Source organism: Ursus americanus, chromosome 30, assembly GCF_024610735.1.
Source record: "Ursus americanus isolate L20-20 chromosome 30, mUrsAme1.1.p, whole genome shotgun sequence".
Lineage (NCBI taxonomy): Eukaryota > Metazoa > Chordata > Mammalia > Carnivora > Ursidae > Ursus > Ursus americanus.
Genome location: NC_142156.1, coordinates 7,341,806 through 7,363,848, shown reverse-complemented (window position 1 = coordinate 7,363,848; position 22,043 = coordinate 7,341,806). Strand labels below are relative to the sequence as shown.

At 51.7% G+C, this 22,043-nt stretch overlaps 1 protein-coding gene across 3 annotated transcripts in view; it reads left to right on the top strand.

Moving 5' to 3' along the window:
• The window catches only part of LOC123788200 (small G protein signaling modulator 1), an 87,139-nt gene that overhangs the window by 44,782 nt on the left and 20,314 nt on the right, over positions 1 to 22,043 (top strand). For 2 of the 3 annotated variants that reach the window (XM_087857250.1, XM_045791445.2), the window contains exons 10-18: positions 1,165 to 1,232; positions 2,301 to 2,464; positions 2,862 to 2,994; positions 7,232 to 7,396; positions 9,270 to 9,408; positions 11,766 to 11,830; positions 13,760 to 13,905; positions 17,254 to 17,382; positions 21,802 to 21,984. In XM_087857250.1, the coding sequence (XP_087713376.1) occupies positions 1,165 to 1,232; positions 2,301 to 2,464; positions 2,862 to 2,994; positions 7,232 to 7,396; positions 9,270 to 9,408; positions 11,766 to 11,830; positions 13,760 to 13,905; positions 17,254 to 17,382; positions 21,802 to 21,984 (1,192 nt within the window). The remainder of the gene's footprint in view (positions 1 to 1,164; positions 1,233 to 2,300; positions 2,465 to 2,861; positions 2,995 to 7,231; positions 7,397 to 9,269; positions 9,409 to 11,765; positions 11,831 to 13,759; positions 13,906 to 17,253; positions 17,383 to 21,801; positions 21,985 to 22,043) is intronic. The other variant, XM_045791447.2, reaches the window with a different exon arrangement.

Genomic DNA, 22,043 nt, shown 5'->3' with positions numbered 1-22,043 from the left:
CTGAGAGCAGCCCAAGGGAAGCATGGCCTTGGTGCAAACGTGTTGGTGGATGCAGGGGCGGCCCCTGAAGCTGGTGGTCAGCTCTGCCCCCCACAGCAAGGTCTGAAGGACACCTGTGCAGTGCATTCCCCTGACTGCCACAAAGTCCCGGTTCCTGTGAGCCCCACCTCCATGGTGTTTGAGGGGAAAAGCGATCTGGTTCGGGACAGCAGTAGGCTTTAAGCTAGAAAGGGAAAACCTTAAGTATGTCAGCACAGAGACCATTAACCCAATACTCTTTTACGTATCAACACAGTGTTGAGCCCTTGAAATCCATGATTCCACTTAATCATCACAGCAGCACTATGGGGTGGGTAATTATTATCACGCCCGTTTTACAGAGGAGGAAACAGGCTCATAGAAGCCTTCAAGTCACATTGCTGGGACCTGTGGGGTCAAGGCTGTTGAGTGGCTATTCTAACCGTATGGACGCACAGTGGCCTAGCGTTGGGGTCTGAGTCAAGACTCTTAGATACCAGTGACAGGGAACCAAACTCAGGCTGACTTAAGCATTGGCTCCCATGAACTGAAAAATTCTGACACAGTGGCTTCAGGAATGGCTGGATCCAGGGACACAAACAATGAGGACCCGAACTTTTTCCATCTCTTCGTTCTTCTTCCCTGTTGATGCCATCACCAAGCGGCCTTTCTCTTGCTATGGCCCCCTCCATTTCCAGACTTCTATCACCTTTGCCTTTACTAACAGAAAGGAGCATCCTTTTTCCAGTTTATTCTAACATGAATCTAACAGTTGAGCCTCATTATTTCTGCTTGGGTTGCAGGGCCGTCCCTGAACCAGTCACTTGGCTGGAACAGTGGAATATGCTGACCAGCCAGGCTGGGGTCAGATGGCCATTCCTGGAATCCTGGCATAGAGGGTGGGTGGACTCCGCCTCAGCCACACGGACTGAGGTTAAGAGAGGAGTGTTCCTTAGAAAACTGGGGTGCTGGGACCAAAGAAGGGGAGATGGATTCTGGGAAGCCTGGAATACAGATGTTGGAGACAGGTGGGTCCTAGTGAGAAGGGTGCAGGAGCGCATGGGTGTGGTTTTGTGGCCTCCTGGGCCCTTTGCCACAAATCGGTGAGCAGGCGTCCTGCAGACCTAACCATCCCTCCCCTTCCAGCGTCTACTGGGACTATGCCATGACCATCCGCCTGGAGGAGATTGTGTACCTGCACTGCCATCAGCAAGGTAGGGACCATGGGGGAGCATGGGGCTGGGGTGTTCCTCCTGGCTCCCCTGCCTGGCCCCACCTCCTTATTACCTGTGCAGCCTCAAACAAGTGACTTCTCGCTGAGCCTCGGTTTCCCCATCTGTAAAACAGAATCACAACAGCACCTACTCCTGGCGTTGTTGTGAACATCCTGTGACATATGATAAGGGCTCAGCACCAAACCCATGGTGTTAGCTGCTCACACCTATTGAGCGCTTATGATGTGCCAAGCAGGGCTCTAAACAGCTTGGCACGAGGTCACACACCCTGGGAACTCCTGAGTTTGGACTCGAAATCAGGTCTTTGTCATTCCAAAGCCTGTGCTCTCAAGATCTGGGATTAATAACTAGAGTTCTCCTTTAAGGCTCAGAGAAGGCACATTCAGAACAAGCAAAAGGCCATCCTGCTGTAGAAAGGAAGTGATCCATGCCCCACCAAGGCACAAAACATGAAGCTTAGTTAGTGAGACAGACCTGGGTTCAGATCCAGACCCCACTGTGCAGCCCTGGGCAAATTACATCACCTCTCTGAGCCTTGGTTCCATCACTTGTAAAACACACAACAAGAGATATACCTCATAGGTCTATTTTGAGTATTCCAGTAAGACACTGCCTTTAACATGCTGTGCTTATACACAGTAAGCGCTCAATACATGCTAGCAAGTCAACTACTGCCCTGAGAAGGGATAGGTCTGAAAGCCTCCATGCAGAAATAGGTCAGGCTGATTCATAGAGGGTGCTTGAGGGACATCAGATGTTTGGGGGCATCATTTCCCTTTGGGGGGGTGACTTCATCGGGGCCAACCATAGTCTTCTGGATCATGTCCTCTACTTCCTGGTCAGCGACCGTGGCAGGTGGGATGGAAGGGGCTTGGCGGGGGCTAAAAACTGGCCCTGACCTTCTGCCCAGGCCTTTCTCAGAGCCTTGGAGCAGGTCTGTGGGTCTGGTTTGACATGCCTGGGGGGATGTGTATGCTGGGAGGGCCCCGTACCCATGCCTCATACTGACTTCCCGCTGGATCTCCTCTGGCTGGGTCGTGGTGGCAGTGGACAGCGGCGGGACAGTGGTGCTGGTCAGCCAGGACGGGATCCAGAGGCCGCCCTTCCGCTTCCCCAAGGGAGGGCACCTCCTGCAGTTCCTCTCGTGCCTGGAAAATGGGCTGCTCCCTCATGGGCAGCTGGACCCTCCACTCTGGTCTCAGCGGGGAAAGGTGAGTGATCGCAGGGGACCCAGGGAGGCTGGGGTGGGGGTCAGCCATGGGGAGTGGTCATTCTTTATTTTTTGAGAGAGAGGAGCATGCGTGCGTGTGCAGGCGGGGTGAATGAGGGGTGGGGAAGAGGGAGAATCCCAAGCAGGCTCCATGCCCAGCATGGATCCCAAGACTCGGGGCCGGATCTCACGACTCTGAGATCATGACTTGAGCCGAAATCAAGCGTCAGATGCTTAACCGACTGAGCCACCCAGGCACCCGGGGGAGTGGTCATTCTTGCCCATGGATCCTTAAGTGGCTTTGTGGGCACATACTCACCCCACTGAAACCCTCAGGCTGTGCAGATTGTGGGGACAGGTGTATCCCAAGGACTGTGCAATGGGACACGTTCTTTCAGGGCAAAGTATTTCCCAAACTGCGCAAGCGAAGCCCTCAGGGTTCCGCCGAGTCCACGTGTTCAGACAAGGAAGACGACGAGGCCACAGATTATGTGTTCAGGATCATCTACCCCGGCATGCGGTCTGAATTCGGTAAGCTGCCCCGTCTCCGGGCCCCCTGGATCCAGCTGTTAGCCGATCATGAAAATGATTCCAGGTGTTTGGAACTAGAGGACAAGTGGTCTGGACTCTGGGGCCAGCAAGGGGACCAGAAACCAGGAAGTTAGGATCTCGGCTTCCCCCCAAATGAGAACCGTGAGCTACTTAGCTTCATAAAGACGCACCTGACCAGGAGGTGGCCTGGGCTAGTGGCCGTGGGCTCTGGAATCCTGGTTGACCTGGGGCAAGTCAATTCACCCTCCGTGTCTTGGTTTCCCCATCTGCAAAATGGGGATATTCAGAGCACCTGCGTCATAGGGCCCTTGTGGGGATTAAACGAGATAAGGCTCTTGGCACAGAACACGTACATTTTAGCTGCTGTTACACTGTTTTGCTTTTACCTGTCTCTGTTGTCAGGATTCAATGAGGTAAAGAGGTGATCACTGTAGAATAAAGCCCCGCACACAGTAGGCCCTTAATGAATGACAGTGGAAACAACGGAGGGGAAGCCAAGCCCTGGGAGCACACGAGACGCTAATGTATGTCCGACGCTTTGCACGGCGGCTGCCCTGGTGTAGACGCTTGGTTAACGCAGACCGTTACTGTCAAGGTCATCGTTACCACGGGGTTATCATGAGGATTAAGCGAGCTAATGTTTGAAAAGTTCTCCGAAAGAGGCCTGGCATCTATTAAGCACCGTATGGATGTCTGGTCAACAACTCAATATTAAGTTGTAGGTTCCTTCTGTCTACCCCATTTTATTTGACCTTTGGTGGCCCTATTGTTCCATTTGATGGATAATGGCTCTGAGCCTCCGTTTGCTTTAGTGACCGCGGCCGGGCCGTGAGAGGCTCTTTTGAAAGCAGATGTCCTTCCTGGCAAGGGTGGGCTAACCGTGCCAGACCACTTCATGCTCCAGCTCTCCTCCAGCACGGAGTTGGATCTGGGGTGTGGGGCCGGCTTGGCGGTAAGCTCTTACGTTGCTTGGGTTAGCCTCTAATCTTTACTCATGTATTCATTCCTCATGGCCAGTTAGGATCAAAGCTTCATGTTTCTGTGCCATCAAGAGCCATGGAGTGTCCTGAAGTGTTCATCACTACATCTGTTCCTACCCAGGAGCAGGGTCTGGAACCCTCCAGCCTGTTGGCCATACCACGACTCTCACAGCCCCATCAGAGAGCTGATTGATCAGAGGGGCCCGATGCCCCAGGCCTGCCTTCCCAGGAAACTCTGCACAGGGGTTCATCCAACAAATAATGTGTAGGCACGTGCTGGGAGCCAGGCTGGGTGCTGGATGTCTTACTTGGGGGCGGTCCATGTTAGTGTGCCACGGTTCTGCCTAGGTCAGCAGAAGAGACATGGGCTGTGCCCACCCACACCCCTCCGTGCCTGTCGCTCTGCAGCCAGCTCCCATCCTTAGAGTCTCTCTGCCTGAGAGTCCCTTCTGCCCGTGGGTGGGGCGGGGTGGAGGTGTCTGGAATCAGTGCCTCCCTGGAGCAGTCCTCAGCCAAGGATGGACAGGAGTTGGTGTATCAGTGTCGCAGCTCCCTCGCCCCCCACCCTGGTGAGAAAGCTCTGGCCTGTGTGTTCTACACATCTCCCAGAGCCCCCCACCACACCCCCCTGGGAGATTGAGCACCAGTTGCCCATGGTGGTCACCTGAGTGGTAACCCTTTGCTCTGCCTTCTCGTGTCGCTTCACCTCTCTCCTACCCCTGCTTCTTGGAAACATCTCCCAAATATGCCCCTGGGACTCGAGTTCTTGCCTGGCTCTGAGGAAACCCCAGTGAACTCCGTTCAGCTAGAACACAGCTTCTCGATGGTAGCACCACTGACATTGTAGACGGAATAATTCTTGGTGGTTGCTGGGAGGGGGACATCGCATGCCTTGAAGGATGTTGAGCAGTAATCCTGCTCTCCACCTCCACCACACCCAACTGCCTAGTAGCAGATCTGCCCCCGCCTCCGCCACCAAGTGGTGACAACCAGAAATGTCCCCAGGTACTGCCAGCTGTCCTCTGGGAGCAAAATTGCCCTCGGCTGAGAAAAGCACACATCCCTGTGTTCACCTCTGCCCCTGCAGTGTGGCCAAGTGACTTGCCCTCTCCAGGCCTCATTTCCTTGTGTGTAGGATGGGGGGGAACAGCACCTCCCCAGCCAGGATCCTATTCTGAGAAGTTGGTGTGATGATGCATCAGACACCTAAAGTGAAATGCTTGACGGATGCTCAGTGAGTCAAAGTAGTACCATGTGTGGAGCGCCACTGTGTGCCAAGCCTGCCTTTGTCCCTCCCGTGTAGTATCTAAATTAATCCTCACCATGGCCCTCCAGGGCAGGCACCAGTGTCCTCACCAACCCGTTTTACAGAAGGGAAAGCTGAGGCACAGAACGGTCCAGAGTTGCACAGGTAATCCTCGGCATGGTTGGACTTTACACCCAGGTGCCCTGGCTCCAGAGCTTGTGCCTCTCACAACCACTCCTTGCAGATTGTTTTGACATATTGTAGTCTCACCCACTTCATCCCCAAGCTCCAATTCAGCCCCACATGGCAATGGTGCCCCATCCTTGGTCTATTTTTTCCAGGGGCCTGAGCCTCCCAGAGCTAACGCAAGCAGTCATGTGTGGTTTTCAGAATCTTTGAGAACAAGGACGTCCTTTCTGAAGAAGGGCCTACATCAGAAATGGGCAAACTCCTTCCTGTGGTCCAAATTCGGCCCCCTGCCTACTTTTGTAAATAAAGTTTTATTGGAACACAGCCCCGCCCATTCATATCCATATTGTGTGTGGCTGCTCTCACACCGCAGCAGCGGAGTGGGAGTGTTGTGACAGAGACCGTATGGTCCACAAAGCGAAAAATAGTTACTCTCTGGCCCTTTATAGAAAAAGTTTGCAGATGCCTGCCTCAAATAATAAGAGAGAAGAGTTTGGCCCTGTGGGAGGGATGAGGGGCCATAAATGGTTCTAAACCCCCTCTCAGTGTCTTCCTGCCTCTGTCTCCACCACCCGGTCTGTGTGCACAGAGGAGGCAAAGACAAGTTCTGAACCATGGAGACAGGCTCAGAGTCAGAGGAGGGCATTTTCAGACTCCTGTGTTGCTGAGACTGTCTGTACCATCTGGTGTGGTAGGCGTGAGCCACATGTGGCTCCCGAGCACTTGAAATGCAACGAGTTCGAAGAGAGATGTGCCTTAAGTGTAAAAGACACCCTGCATTCTGGAGACTTCGGAGCAACAACAGGAAAGAATGTAAAATATCTCATCAGCAATGTTATATTGACTCTGTGCTAAAATGGTAACATTAGGGATACACTAGGTCAAACAGAATATACTGTTGAAATTGATTTCATCTGTTTCTTTCCCCCCTTTTAGTGTGGCTACTAGAAACTTCTAAAATAAGCTGGTGGCTCAGGGTAGATTCCTATCGAACAGAGCTGGCCTAGGGCAGGGTTGACATATTGGATGAATAATTGTGTGTTGGGGGGGGGGGCTCTTGTCCATTATAGGATGGCGAGCAGCATCCCTGGTCTCTACCCACTGGATAGATGCCAGTAGCATCTAGCAAATTCTCAGGTTGCGACAACAAATGTCTCCAGACATCGCCACATGTCCTTGAGGGGCCAGAATTGCCCCAGTTGAGAACTGCTGGTCTAGACAGAGCATGGATGGTGTTGAGGGGGGTTATCGGTCAGGAGAGTGTGAAAAGGGTCTTGGGGTCTGATGCCCTGGGTCGGAATCCCAGCTGCACTGTTTGTTCGCTGGGTGGTCTTGGGCATGATGCTTCCATCTGTGCCTCAGTTCCCAAATCTGTAAAAGGGGATAATAATAATAATAATACCTGCTCTCAGTAAGTGATAGCTGTCGTTAGCAGAAAGAGAAAGGGGACCTCGGTCGGAAAGAGCTGTTATGCCAGTTACCACGTGCGGGGGCCGTGGATGGTTCAGTAGTGTTGCCATTCTGAGCCTCAGTTTCCACTCTGCAGAATGGGAGGAGAGATGCGTCTCCCACAGGGGCATTAAGGCTGATAAAGCAATCCCTGCACAGCAGCCGGCACACAGTAGGGCATTTTATAAACATCAGCGTTCTTTCTTCCTCAAAGCCAACACAATACATGGGAGCTGTGCAGAGCCGGGCAGGGGGGAGATCAAGCCCCGAGGAGTGGGTTCTTTGGCTGTTTCAGGGTTCTGCCCACCTCAGACATTTCATTTCACTGATGCTTTTTGTTTTGTGTCTCAAGTTGCTCCTGACCCTCTGGGCAGCCCTGCCCCCGGCTCCGCGAGCCCCGCCTGGACGGTGGTTCCTGCCGGCCGGTCTGTGCTGGTGGTGGCCAGAGGCGGTCAGTGGGCGCGAGCCAGATGGGACGCCACCTTCCCCATGTTGGGCCGGAAACAGCAGCCCCCCAGTAATGTCTGGGCTCCTCCCACGCCTGGGGCTGGGTGCTGGCCACCTCCGCCATGTTGTCATTTGAGTCGTGGTCCCCAGGATGAGGGAAGCCGGAGACAAACGGATGCTCTCACGCTGTCCAGCCTCCACGTGGCAGAATGCAGCTTGGAGTATTGTGGGGTCCATAGGGAAGGGGTCCACTGCTGATGCTGGTGGAGTGTGAGATGCTGGAGCCGGGGCCGAGGCATACTGGCCACAGCCTGCTGAAGCTGATCAATGCTTCCCTGAGATTGGCGGAGAACGGGGGATGCTTTTCTAGAACATTTTACAGGGGCTCACTGCTCTTTCTTGGCCAGCTCATCAGTGAGTCAGCTTGGGGAGGAGCTTTCTGCACTAACAGTGGCTAGGGCTGGGCCCTGTCAGCTACTGAGCTCTGATGACAAGTGGCCCTGGGTCCATAACTTCCCCAGCCTCGCAGCCCAAGGGAAGAGGCCAGGGATTACCAGTCATCCTTGAGGGGGCAGGGCCTGTGGGACAGATGTGCACCCTTCTCAATCTCCTAGGTCAGGACTTGGCAAACCAGGGCCCAGGGGCCGGAGCCAACCTCATGCAGTGTGACCCATGAGCTAAGAATGGTTTTTACATTTTTTTAATGATAGAAAAAAATCAAAAGAAGAGTAATATTTGTGACCTGTAAAAATACGAAACTCAGATTTCAGTGTCCTTAAATAAATAAATAAATATTGGAACATAGCCATGCTCACGTGTTTGCAGCTTGTGGATGGCTGTGTTTGCACGATGATGGCAAAGTTGAGTGGCTATGATCGCGGCCAAATGGTTCACGAGCCCTAAAAATGTTTACTGCCTGGCCCTTGACGGAAAATGTTTCCCGAGCCCTGTCCTAGAGAAAACAAAATGTTTGCACCTGTCTGGAACTGCCAGGAGGCCAGGAAGTTAGTGATAGAAATTGTAATGTGTGAGTCACCGTTGTGTCTGTCATGCGGCTCTGCAGATGGGGCGGTTTCCATGGAGCTGGCAGGGAAGGCGGTGAGGGACACTCCAAGTGCTGCATCCTGGGGCCATGTGATCACAAGTCACCAGTGTCCGTGTTAGGAGATCAGTCATGCTCTCTTGGTTCTCGAACGTGGCTGCTGTTATCAAAATTTTTTTGGATATACAGACTTAAGGGCTGTATCTCCAGGAGGTTTAAATTCAGTAGGTCAGGGGTGGGATACAGGCATGGCTTTTTAAGAAGCCCCCCCCCCCACATGATTCTGGGTGGGGGTTGCCCACCTGTTTGAGACCTATTGATGGAAGAGCCATATGGCTCAGGATGATGGACAGTGCAGGTGGCCTCATCAGCAGGAGCTCCACTGGGTCCCTCGTCCTTGGCGCCCTGCCTCATCTGTTGAGTTAGGCTCCCTTCTGTCTCCCCAGTAGACTCTGTCTTCCAGAGAGTCTGTCTCTGGGGACTCGGGACTATGAGCCGTCCCCAGAAGCCTCCAGCAGGCTCCTCTTCCTTCTTGTCAGCCTCCTGTGAGGACGCTTGAATGACAACATGGTGAGGCTCGGCCTCCTGCTCTGGGACTGGGTCTGTCCCTCTTGTCTCTCTCTCCTCCCCCCACGCCCCACTTCTTCCTCTCTCTTCAGCTCTCATCAGCTCTGCCTGTCTGCTGAGGGCCCCAAATCTTGGTGGTGGTTTTCCCTGGATCAGGTGGGCTCACAGTTCTGGTTCAGATAATGATTGGGGTCGCTGTCTCTGACTGTCACATTCAGGGTCTTTCCCTGTCCCTGTGCTGGCCTAGGGGTGAGCTGGTTGCTTTGGGATGAGCTTTCTGTGACCCACATAGGCTTAACCGGGGCTCTTGCTCCGACCCTCCTGTCCACCACAGTCCCACAGGACCTGATGGATGTCTCCGTGAGCAACCTACCACCCCTTTGGCAACCCAGCCCCCGGAAATCCTCCTGCTCACCCTGTTCACAGAGTGGCCTGGCCGATGGTGGCTCATCCAATGGCTGCAACCATGAGAGGTATGAGGGGCTTAATCTGTGGGTGGAGGGTGTGGAAGGATTTGCCAAAGATTGGTAGATACCCATGTCTTGCCCAGCACTGAATTCAGAAGAGAAACATAAGCTATGAGATCATCGAGGTCTGGGTTAAATCCTAGCCTCATGAAGTCCTGGCTTCATTACATGTATCAGTCAGGATAACCAAGGTTATGTTGCAGTAACAAACAGTCCTGGAATCTCAATGGCTTAGTACAACAGAGGTTGATTTATCATGCGTACTGTGTGTCTATCATGGGTCAGCTGGGGGCTCTGCTTGCACCACATTCAAGGGCCTGGCTGATGGAGCCACACCTTCTGGAATATTCCCAGTCGCAGTGACGGAGGGAAAGGTAGGTCTGGGGTGCCTGAAGGACAATGAAATGCTCCACCCTGAGAGCACCACATACTCTTTCTGCTCACGCCTCATTGACCCCATCCACAACATTCCAGGAAGCGCAGCCCTATCATGCTCCTAGAAGGCGGAAACTAGCAATACTACTTGCTGCCAACCACCCGTGCCTCCATTTGCTCCTCCGCCGAATGGGGATACGAATGCTTGCTTTGCATAGCTATTGTAAGGACAAATCAGATACTGGTCTAACGTGGCCAGCACGTGGTACCCAGCCCCTGGAAATGTTCAATTAAGTGACGCTTCTTATTTTATTGGATAAAGTTAGACCCCCCCAGATCATCTATCTCCTGGCCCACAGATCTCGTGTGTCTTCAGGGCTGCTCAGTGCAATAATGAGACTGGTCTTGTTTCCCACCAAACCCGCCTGGCCTGGCTGGGGAGAGTGGAACCCCTTTTTCCATGCCAGGCCCCTGGCCCCATGGGTGGTCCCGTCTTTAGCCATAGGAGCTTAAGGGGTGGGAGCTGGCATCACACTCTTGCAGTCATCCAGGGCCTGGTTTCAGCATGTGGTCCAGACCTGCAGCAGCATCCTGGGGCAGATCTCAGTCCGTCTTGCCAGACCTACTGAAGCAGAATCTGCATTTCACCGGATCCTAAGATCGTGTGTGCACTTTTCAGTTTGAGAAGCTTTCCTGTAATCAGAGAGTCTCCCACGTTTGTGTGCATCAGAATCACCAGCGGGAGGTGATACTGGTTCCCAGACAACTTCCTCAGGGGCCCCGATTGAGTCGGTCTGTGCGGGGCCCAGGAATCCACACATTGGAGAAATCCCAAGTGATTCTTGGGCTGTGGTCCAGGGGCCACTGAAAAATGATGTTGTAACCTGGTATCCCCTCTCGTGGCATCTGCTTCCACACCTGGAGTGACGGGGAGTTCACCACCTTTCACAAGCCAAGTCCCCTGTGGGACAGCTGTCCATGTGGTGCTGTTCTTAGGTAAACTGAGCAAGCCTGAGCCCCACCAACTTGAGGGTACAACGAGGGTGATTTTAATGTTTAATGCCTCCATGTGTGTAACTGGAACACCTTAGCCATGCCCCCATTCCTGTCTTGTTGAGTTTTCCTGAGTGTCCCCAGGATGTCCTGAGAAAAAAATATGCAGATATTCCTCCACTCTGTTCTCTGTGAGGATGCAGTCCCATCAGCAGTCCTTGATTTCCCCAACAGTACTGGGGCCTTACTCCCCTCTTCTCTTTCAGCCAAAACAGCCCCCCCCCCAAATTCCCATGCAAGGAGAAGCTCTGAGGCGTCACCTCCTTTGCAACAGCCAGACTCTGAGTCCCAGTTCGGCTCAGTTTGGTTTAGCTGGGTCACTTCAGAAGTCCGAACTCTTTCTACATGTGACAGAAACCCACTGCAGACTGGTTCAAATACAGAAGAAAATCTCAGCAGAACTGAGGAGTCTAGAGGTGCAGTGACTTCAGGCATGGTTGGTTCCAGACACTCAGAACACAAATGTCTCTGTTTCTTCACCTCTTGTCTCTGGCTGCCTCCGTGATGGTTTCATTCTCAGGCAGGCCCTTCCTACGCAGTGGCAGAAATGGATCCCAGCAGCCACTGCCCTACACCCCCGGCTTAGGAACTTGAGCAGAGAAAAGAGTGTGTATCTCCCCGTCAACAAAAGTCCCAGGGCTCGTTCTCATTGGCTCAGGTCAGATCACATGACCACGTCTTACCCAATGCCTGTGCCTCCAGCCTGAGTCCTGCACGGGGTCGAATCAGCCCCATGCAAACCACAGAGAGTTGGGGAGAGAGTGACCCCAAAGCTGATAGGAGAAGTGGACGAATGGGTAGAAACAGTAGTCCCCCCAGAGTCCCCTTGGCTGGTTGGTTTTAATCTGCCCCCTCCAGGTAACGGGCTTCACTCCTCCAGGAAACGTGGGCTCTGTGTGGTCTTTTCTAAGTGTCCCCTCTTCCTCCCCCTGCAGGGCACCGCTGAAGCTCCTCTGTGACAACATGAAGTACCAGATCCTTTCCAGAGCCTTCTATGGATGTGCGTACTGGCCTTTTTTGCCACTGTGGTCTACGGGCATGTTGATCGAATGCCTGTTGTATGGCATCAGTATTGGGGGAAGGAGCCCGGCTCTGGCACGTGAACCTCGGCTCCCCTAGTTCCTGGATGTGTCTAGTTTTAGTGAAGTTACGCAGACTTCTCGGAGCCTGAACTCCCTCCACCAGGGACTGGGCATAAGTTTTATCTCTAGAGAGGGCAGCCAACGATGGGGCTCCTCGTGGGAGGGGTTTGGTTGGTCACCGTTGCATCCCCAGTGCCTGCCTTAGAGGGTTTGTTCTCAGAATTAAAAGAGAAGCCTGTATAAAGCCCCTAGCACCCAGCATTCCATGTCATGGGTGCTCAGCGAAAGTCCGTTCCCCTCACCTGTGGGCAGAAGCAGAAGAGTAAGGAGAAGTTAAAAATTAAAGCTTAAATACAGGTATTCTGATTATTTCCAGTTAGCATATGAGGAAGCTAAGGCACAAGGAGGCAGAGTGACTTGTCCAAGGTCACACCGCTAATGCAGGACAGAGCTGGGACTCAAACCTAGGCCTGCCTGACCTCAAAGGCTGTTTTGTTTGTTTTCCTTCACTCTGCTGTGTTGATTCTTAGCACGTTTTATTTTCCCAGCCTCCCAGCCTAGATGAGGGAGATAAATCGTGTGTATTGTCAGGGATTCTAGAAAAGTGTTAATATATCCTGCGTAGGCCTGGGGAATAGCAGGGCCAGCCGTGTGCCCGAGCGCCTGGAGGGGCAGGGAGAGCGTGAGCTCCCAAGAGCAAGGATTTTTGCCTGTTCTGTTATCACCCATCCCCAGTGCCTAATGCAGGGCCTCGCGTGGAGCAGGCCCTGGACGAGTATTTATGGGACCCAAATGGAAGAGCTTCCTGGAGGAAGGGTTGGGGTCGAGAGGGATCTCAAACAATGTTATCGCATTCAATGGCTCGTCCCTGGTGGTGGTTGAGCCCAGGTTCTGGTGCTGTGCAGCTTGTGATCAAATCCCAACTCTGCACTTCCTAGCAGTGTGACCTAGGCAGGAGACAGAAGCAGTCTGTGCCTCGATTTCCCCGTCTATAATGTGGAGAAGATAGGAGTACCTGTTTCATATGGTTGTCATGAGAATTTAGTGAGTTAAGTATGTGAGCTCTGGGCAGCTCCCTGGCACATAGCGCGTGCTTGTGTAAGTGTTAGTCACTCCCTCCTCCTCCCCCTCCTCTTTCCCCCTTCCCCTTCCCCCTCCCCCTCCTCCTCCTCATTACTGGTAGGGGCCTGTCCTCAGGCCCCAGAAGGGTCCTCTCTGGGCCTTGATAAGGGAGAGTCAGAGGGCGGGGGCACAGGCCGAGCAAACACACTCTGGCATTTGCTGAGTGCCTCTTGTGTACCAGGCACTGTGCCCTCCAGGTGCCCAGGGCAGAGCAAGTAAGGGGCAGCAGGTTAGTGGGTATCCCTTTAAGAGTGCAGAGCCATCTCTGAAAGCAAACCAGGTACATCTCCCAGGGCCTTCTTTATCCAGCTGCACTTTGCACAAGATTCATCCACCTCTGCCATTCTCTTCCCTTGGGACAGATTGGAGGCACCCAGAGGCACAGCGAGCCTGTGGGGTCACTTACCACCTCCTTCCTGCCGCCCCTTCCCGGCCTCCTGCCCATGGATTAAATACCTTGGCTTCTGGCAGAAATAATGTCACCCTGGCCCAGGCCAAGAAAGGTGATCGGACATCTCCAGGCTAACCCAACTATTAAGCAGTCAGGCCAGCAAGGGATTTTGCCCCTCAGAGCCCCTTCCTCGCCTGGAAGAAAGGGATGGTGGGACTTTCTAGGTCATGAGGGTTCACTGGGATTGCGGGCGGGGCAGTGCTTTGAGATCCATGAGACAAGGCAAGGTGGGTTGGGTGGTGGATGATGGCCCTTTCCCTCCCTCCCTCTCCAGGGCTTGCCTACTGCAGACACCTGTCCACCGTGAGGACCCACCTGTCAGCCCTGGTCAATCACATGATCGTGTCTCCAGACTCGCCCTGTGATGCTGGGCACGGGCTGACGGCCAGGATCTGGGAGCAGTACCTTCAGGACAGCACAGTAAGGCTTGGCCTGGCTCGGTCTGCAGTGGGGCAGACAGAGCCTGTGGGGGGACCGTCTGGTTATCTGAGCAGTAGACCCACCTGCTTGTGAGGACTCGAGGCTGTTATGACACCTTTGGGTTCTGTATACCCAACGCAAAGGCCCTTCCCTTCTTGAGAGTTCCAAGATCCACAGCCCACTTCTGCCTGTAAGGGTGAGGATCAAGGAGGATGGAAAGTACATATTCTTGTCTAGAAGGAGTAAGAATGAATCCGTCACCAAGCATTTATTAAGCACCAGCTGTATGTTCAGTGCTGCAAGAGGTGCTTTAAGTCCCCAGCAGGAAGGAACTTACAGCACAGTTTCTTAGAGTGACGGAGGTAGCGAAGTCAGAGGAGGCAGCTGGGCCAAGGAATGCCATGCCCGCCACGTGCCCCTCTGCCTCAGGGCCAGAGAATCCTCCCATTAGATATTTCACCTGGAGACAGATTTCTAAGATTTTCTTATCAGAAGGCAAATGTCCCCGCAAGGAAGGTGTTTACGTTTGAAAAAAGCTTCACAGTCGGAGAGTTTGGGAAACAAGATGAGTCAACTTTTCTGTACCCTGCAGCACTTCCTAGAACTTTGGCTAGGCTGATGCACTTGCCAGTCTCAGGAAACTGGGGGTGGGTGGGATGGGGGGGGGAGCATATGGAACAATCCCTCAAATGTGTGGGACCACAGGGACCTTTGTTGGAAAAGTACCACCATGGCTGGTGTGGAAGGCAGAATCGATTTTGATAGACACTAGTCTCACTGCCGCCAGCAGCAGGCTTTCAGAAGAGAGACCTGATTTCTCCACGCGGGATGAACACGGTGGCTCAGTCCACTGGGTGCCTTCCCACCCGGGCCCTGGGGAGGGCCTGGCTTCGCCACGCTGGGGAAAGGTGCTATCCTGTGTATTCATTTGGGAATGCAGGGGGACTCTGGGAGAAACAAACTGGTTCCCAAACCTGGACAAACAGAAGGGTTATTTGACATTTCTTTTTGCCAAAATTAGCTGTTTTTCTAAACAACAGGAGGAATGCCTGCTTACTGGGACAACTCAAACAAGGAAGAATGCAGGTGTATAAAACGAAAATTGTTTAGGTACCTTCTTTCTGCCACAATGCGTTCGTTCTGATCCCCTGAGTTAATGAATAGTGTCAGTTATGTAGACACCCTGACGTATATTTCCGGTGCTTATACATTCATAGATACGTCTACCTAGATATGTCTGTAATTCTTATTTTTTTAAATGAGGTGACGTTATATTTGTATTTTAAGCAAGAATTTCAGTTTATATCAAAGACGTCTTTCAGATCTGTAGGTGAAGTCCTAAATGCTAGCACCTTAACACCTCACAGATGAGTAGCCCATAATTTATTCAAATCTTCCCCTAATGATAGACAACGGGGCTCTTTCTCTTTTTAAAAACTATTTCAAACAGTGCTCCAGTCAGCATCTTTATAAGCACATACCATTCTGCCTAGTGCTTTTATTTCAGGGGTAGATTCCTAGAAATTGATTGATACGCATTTAAAATTTAAATAGATATGCCAGCTTACTTTCTCAAAAAAGTCGCAGTGTTCATAATCCCCGGGGGCCTGGGAGAGTGCACATTTCCTGAGGAATCCGAAAGATTTAGAGACTTCTGGGCTCCACTCCAGTGTTACTGATTTAGCATCTCTGGGAGTGGAGCCCAAGAATTTATATTTTTTGGAAGTTCCCCCAAACGCTTCAGTGATCTCCCCAGTTTGGCAGGTACTAGTCTAAGGACAAGTTGGTTGCAAAAATAAATTAGTCAAAAATGAAAATTTTTCGTCTAACACTTTTGCAGTCCTTTCACAAATGGGCCGTATTTTTACCCTTCTTGGTTGCATTGTTGTATTAGGGTGGACTGAGCTGCAGTATAACAAATGTCCCCACTTTTTCAGTTGCTTGACATCATGGGGTGTATTTCTCGCTCGCTGAGGAGTCCTAGGTGGGCATTCCTGGCGAGTGGGCATCTGCCCTCCCTCCAGAGGGTCAGGGGTCTTTCATTCTCATGGCCCCACCATCCTCCAGGGTCTTAGGAGAGGGGAAATGCAGAGTCTGAAGGGAGTACCCCTGCTCCTTCAAAGCCATGGCCTGGTAATGGCTTATAGCACATCCTGCCACATCCCATTGGCCAGCACCTCATCACATGGCCACACCTAACTGCAAGGAAGGCTGGGAAATGGAGTCCAGCTGTGGGCTCCAGGACCCAAGCAGGTGGCTTTTTGATGAAGAGTTTACAGCCCCAGACACAAATAGTTCTCAGATTTTTAAGCAGCTTTGACAAGGCTGTCTGCAGAATACAAGTTAAAATTTCCAACAAAGACAAAAGAGTGGCTGGTTTTGCCATTGTGGTTGGGTACATCTAAGACGTGCATTAAGATGTAAAATCAGTGGGACGCCTGGCTGGCTCAGTCAGAAGAGCATGTGACTCTTGATCTCAGGGTTGTGAGTTCAAGCCCCATGCTGGGCATTGAGCTTACTTTAAAAAATGTCACATATGCTTGTAATTTTGGAATGTAAAGAGATAGGAGGAAACAGAACCCTACTACCCTTCAGAGTAGCTTTCTAGTAGTCATTGGTACTTTCCATATACACACACACACACACACACACACACAGATACACAAACATGAACAGATAGGACCTACTGGTCGTCCAGCGTGACTAATTATAACTGCAAAGTCTTTGCCTGAAAATGAATTTTTGAAAAGAGAGTAAATCCGTTGGACAATACAGCAAACAGTTGTTAAAGTCGTCCTAGTGTGCACAGGAGTCATAGTGCATGAAGAACCAGCTGGAAATGTCCATTTGGGGTTTGATTTGCTTTTAAGCAATTTTCTTTGAGCTGAGTCAAGGTTAATAACTTTGAGCTCATGCTGCCATATCGACACAATGCACAACATGGACTAAAAATTCAGTAGAAATGTTCGTTCATTCTATACTGACCTTTTGGGATTTTTTGCAAAAAATGGGTTCACACTAGATATGTTCCGCCTCTTGGGGTTTTTTTCCACCTAACAATACACTTTGAATATCTTTTTGTGTAAGTTCTCACGGATGCGCGTCCTGCCCTTTCTCCTCCTGCCCTTTCGACGTGGTGTTCCCATGTAGGGATCCGTTGTTCCTCCGTCAGCGGGCAGTTGGGGGTTTTCCCATATGATGCCAGGATGGCTGTCCCGGTACACACAGCTTTGCTTATTCACAGCATGATCTCTAAAGGCCAGGTCTGAGAAATAGGGCTGCCAGGTCACGGAGCCCTCCTTCTGGTTTTCTGTTGATCAACCCTTTACTTCCTGCCACCTACCACAGAGCTACGAGGAACGGGAGCTGCTACGTCTCATCTACTATGGCGGCATCCAGCCAGAGATCCGCAAGGCCGTGTGGCCCTTCCTTCTGGGCCACTACCAGTTCGGGATGACAGAGGCAGAAAGGAAGGAGGTTGGTTGCCCCTGATGGGCAGTGGGGTCTTTGGCAGCAAAAGGTGGGGCTGGGGGTGCTCTGGTTTCATGCTGGACCAAGATGGGGCAGGGGAACGTGGGAGAGCCAGGAAACCCCAGGGTGGGGCTGTCCGGTAGAAATACAATGCAAGCCACAGATGCCATTGCTTAAAATTTTATTTTGGGAGATAATTATAGATTCACATAGTTACAAGAAATAATGCAGAAGGGTCTCGTGTATGCTTTATCTAATTTCTCCCAATGGTAGCATCTTACAAAACTATAATACAGTATCACAACCAGGGCATTGACGTGTGGTGTGTGTGTGTGTGTGTGTGTGTGTGTGTGTGTGTGTGTGTGTGTGTGTATCACCACCCCAGTCAACATACTGAACACTTCCGGTGCTACCAGGGTCCTCGTGTTACCCTTTTTGAGCCCCACCTCCCGGCCTAACACTTGGCAACCACCAGTCTGTTCCTCCTTCCTGCAATTTTGTCATTTGGACGATGTTGTAGAAATGGGATCATGTCGTATCTAACCTTTTGGGATTGACCTTTTCACTCAGCGTAATCCCCTGGCAGTCTGTCCTTTCTATGGCCAAGAGTTCCGTGGTGTTCCACGGCCTGGGTGAATCACAGTTTGACTATCCATCTGTTGGCGGATAGGTGGGTTTTGTCCTGGTTTGGGCTATTACAAAGAAAGGTGCAGTGAACATTCGTGTTTTCGTGGGAGTGTAAGTCATCATTAAACGCTCAAGGGTACAATGCTGGGACGCACACTATGCATGCGTAGTTTTGGAAGAAACTGTCAAGCTTCTGCAGCGGCTGAGCTGTGTTCTCTTCCCACCCGCAATATCCGAGTGAGCCACACCTGCACCCTCCCTGGAGTTTTGGTCTCGTTGCTGTTTTTTTACGTTAGCCACTCAGACAGGTGTCAAGGAGGTTTCATTGTGGTTTTAATTTGCATTTCCCAAATGGCCAGTGACAGTGAACATCTTTGCACACGCTTACTTGCCATCTGGGTATCTTTGGTGAGGTGTCTGCTCACGTCGTTTGTCCATTCTCTATCTGAATTGTTCGGGTTTTTACTGTTGTATTCGGGAGTTCTTTATACACTCCAGGTATTCCTTCTCTGTTGGATAAATGGTTTGCAAGTATTTTCTCCCAGTCTGTGTCTTGTCTTTTCATCCTCTTAATGGGGCTTTTGCAGAGCAAATGTCTAAATTTTTTATGAGGTTTAGTTTACCAATTTTTCCTCATGTACATTGAGCTTTTGGTGTTGAGTCTAAGAACGTTTTGCTTAGTTAGCCCTAGATTCCGAAGATTTTCTCCTATATTTCTTTTCTCAAAGTTTTATAGTTGCACGTGTTACGTTTAGGTCTGTGATCCATTTTGAGTTCCTTTGTGTATACAGGGAGTGGTTGAGGTCGGGGTTCATTTTTTGCCTTTGATGTCCAGCGGCTTCAGCCCCATTCGACAGAAAGGCCATCCTTCCTGCACTGAACTGCTTTTGTGCCCCCGTCAGCAATCAGTTGGGCCCGTTAGTGTGGATCCCCGTTCCGTTGCATTGATCTAATGCTACCCTGCTGTGAGTCGTCTCCAGCCGATAGCACACCGGGGCACCTACGTTGATCCTGAGTGTTCGGTTAATGCTTTAGTAGTCCTGTTTTGGAAAGTAGAAAGAACCAGATGCCCATAAATATTTTTGCAAATGATAAGTTCACAAGCAGTTGCAAAAACTGTGACAAAGAGGTCCTGCCGTACCCAATGGAAGCATCGCCTAGAACAGTAGCTCATTATCAAAACCGGGACGTTAGCGTGGGCGCCATAGTGCTCGCTTGACTACAGGCCTCACTAGGACTTCACCAGCTTCTGCAGTAGCTCGTGTGTGCACACGCGTGTGTGTGTGCGTGTGTGTGTATGGGTAGGTCTGTATCATTTCATCAAGGTGAAAGTAATTTTAATAATACATTTTATTTAACCCAACATACCCAATATATTACCATTTCAGCCTGTAGTCAATATAAAAATTATTGAGAGATTCTGCATTCTTTTATTCATACTAAGTTCTTTTTTTTTTTTAGAGATTTTTTTTTTAAAGATTTGATTTATTTATTTGACAGAGAGAGACAGCCGGCGAGAGAGGGAACACAAGCAGGGGGAGTGGGAGAGGAAGACGCAGGCTTCCTAGCGGAGAAGCCTGATGTGGGGCTCGATCCCAGAACGCGGGGATCACGCCCTGAGCCGAAGGCAGACGCTTAACGACTGCGCCACCCAGGCGCCCCATATTCATACTCAGTTCGTAAAACCTGGTGGTATTTTACATTCCACATCCATGTACCACCTGTGCTATTATATATTTGTCAGTAAGTTGACTCACTATGTATATAGCTTATTTATTTATTTATTTATTTATTTATCTTTTAAGATTTTATTTATTTATTTGACAGAGAGAGAGAGACAGCCAGCGAGAGAGAGAACACAAGCAGGGGGAGTGGGAGAGGAAGAAGCAGGCTCATAGCGGAGGAGCCTGACGTGGGGCTCGATCCCAGAACACCGGGATCACGCCCTGAGCCGAAGGCAGACGCTTAATGACTGCACCACCCAGGTGTCCCTGTATATAGCTTATTTAAAAAGATATTTGGTATGCCTGCCATCAATGGAAAACTGACGCGACTTGGTGTAATAGAAGGAAACCATAGAAATAAATAGGATATGACAAAAGGATATAATTCAGTTCCACGCAGATGCCGTAGCCTGCCTGAGACCAGCTCTCTCTTTGTCAGGAAGCGGGTTTCTGAAGTGTGATAGGAGGTGTTCAAGACACTGTAGCACCAGACTGACCTTCCCCGTAATCTGAAAAGTTAAAGGGGAGCTGAAAATAGAAATCACACCGTGATTCCATATGATAAGACCACATGCCAGTGAACTGTCTGAAATCGTCTCGGAAATAGCGGGAGGCCCCCGCCACACTTCACCCCTTGCCTGCTGGGCTCCCGGTGAACAGGAATAGTGTTCTGGGGTGCCAGGCCCTGTGCTTGGGACCGAGGACCCAGCGATGCGTTAGACGAGGTCCCTGCCAGGTTAGGGGGGTCATGCAGAGTCCAGTGGAGGCAAACCCAGGGGTTGAAGAGCTCATAGGAGGCACCACGGCCAGGCAGAAGGCGACCTGCTCACTTTCCAGGCAAGGGGGGTGAGGAAGGGCCTCTAGGAAGAGGGCCAGCCAGAGCAAAGCCCAAGGGGAGACTTGTGCATAACGCGGTATGTGTGTGTATCTGTGTGGGTTTGTGTGGGGAGGGGCGGGAAGAGCATGGTGGACATGGTGGCTGGCACATAAAGGAGGAGGGTGGGGGTGACAGTGAGAGGTGGGGCTGGGGAGGAAGAAAGAGGAGGCTGCTGAGGGGTAAACGCATAGGAGGGGCCAGGCTGGGACAAGCAGGCACCAGGAAGGAGGCTGCTGGGGTCGTCCTGGTGCAGGGTCATGGAAACCTAGCCTAGAAAGGCAGTGGGAAGGGGGAGGTATGCTGGGACGAATCTTCTGGAAGTCTGTGGGAGGGAGGACAGGCCTTTGGGCAGGGTGGACCCTGAGTCTCTCTCTGGAAGCCCTGAATAGCTAAAGGATTCCCCACTCCTCCCAGCCTGGACACGGAGCAAGCTCCCTGCCCTCTCTCTTCACACCCCTCCACACCCTTACTTAGATCAGCGTGTCTGCCCCGACTTGTGCCCAGAGGCCGGGCTGATTCAGAGCCTCGGTTACCCGGGCCATGTATCAGGAACAAGGCCAGCTACCCTCCCATCTGCCGACATGCCACAAGGGAAATGCTTGAAATCTGTAGTCCTCCTGTAAGTCCAATGCAGGAGTAAAGGGAGAGGTCAGTTTTGTTCATCTTTGTATCCTCGGCACCTGGCCCCGCACTGGGCACGTGGGAGGCCCTCAGTAAATGTGTGTGTGTGTGGGGGGGTGGACGGGTGGTGGAGTGGGGCCTCCTACTCAGCTTCTTTCCCCTGTGCCTAGCATGGTACCTAGCACATTGTAGGTGCCTCCTGAATTAGGGGTGAATGAGTGAATGAGGAAGGAGAGAAGGTAATAAGAAAGGAAAGAAACAGTCCTCTCACTTCAGTACGCCCTGGGCTTAGTATGCTCCCTGGCTCCACGGATATTTGAATGTGTGAATGAATGAATGAAGGAATGAATGAATGAATGAAGAGGAGGGAGGAAGGGAACATTGAAAGAAAGACGCAGCCTCGCGCACGTTTGTGTATCCCCAGGGCCCAGCCAGTGCCCTGAACATAGTGGGTGTCCGTTGGATGTCCATGACATCTGGGGTGTCTCTGGGGCTCAGGGTCCCAGGTCGGAGCTGGCGTCCTCGTCTGGCTTGGGCTGGCTCTCCCCAGGGCTGACCTTGTCTCTGCCCCGGCAGGTGGACGAGCAGATTCACGCGTGCTATGCGCAGACCATGGCCGAATGGCTGGGCTGTGAGGCGATCGTGCGGCAGAGGGAGCGGGAGTCCCACGCGGCTGCCTTGGCCAAATGCTCGTCAGGGGCCAGCCTGGACAGCCACCTGCACCGGATGATGCACAGGGACTCTACCATCAGCAATGAGGTGATGGGCGGCACCCATCTGGGAGCACGGGGGTGGGGGAGGGGCGGTAAAGGCCAGGA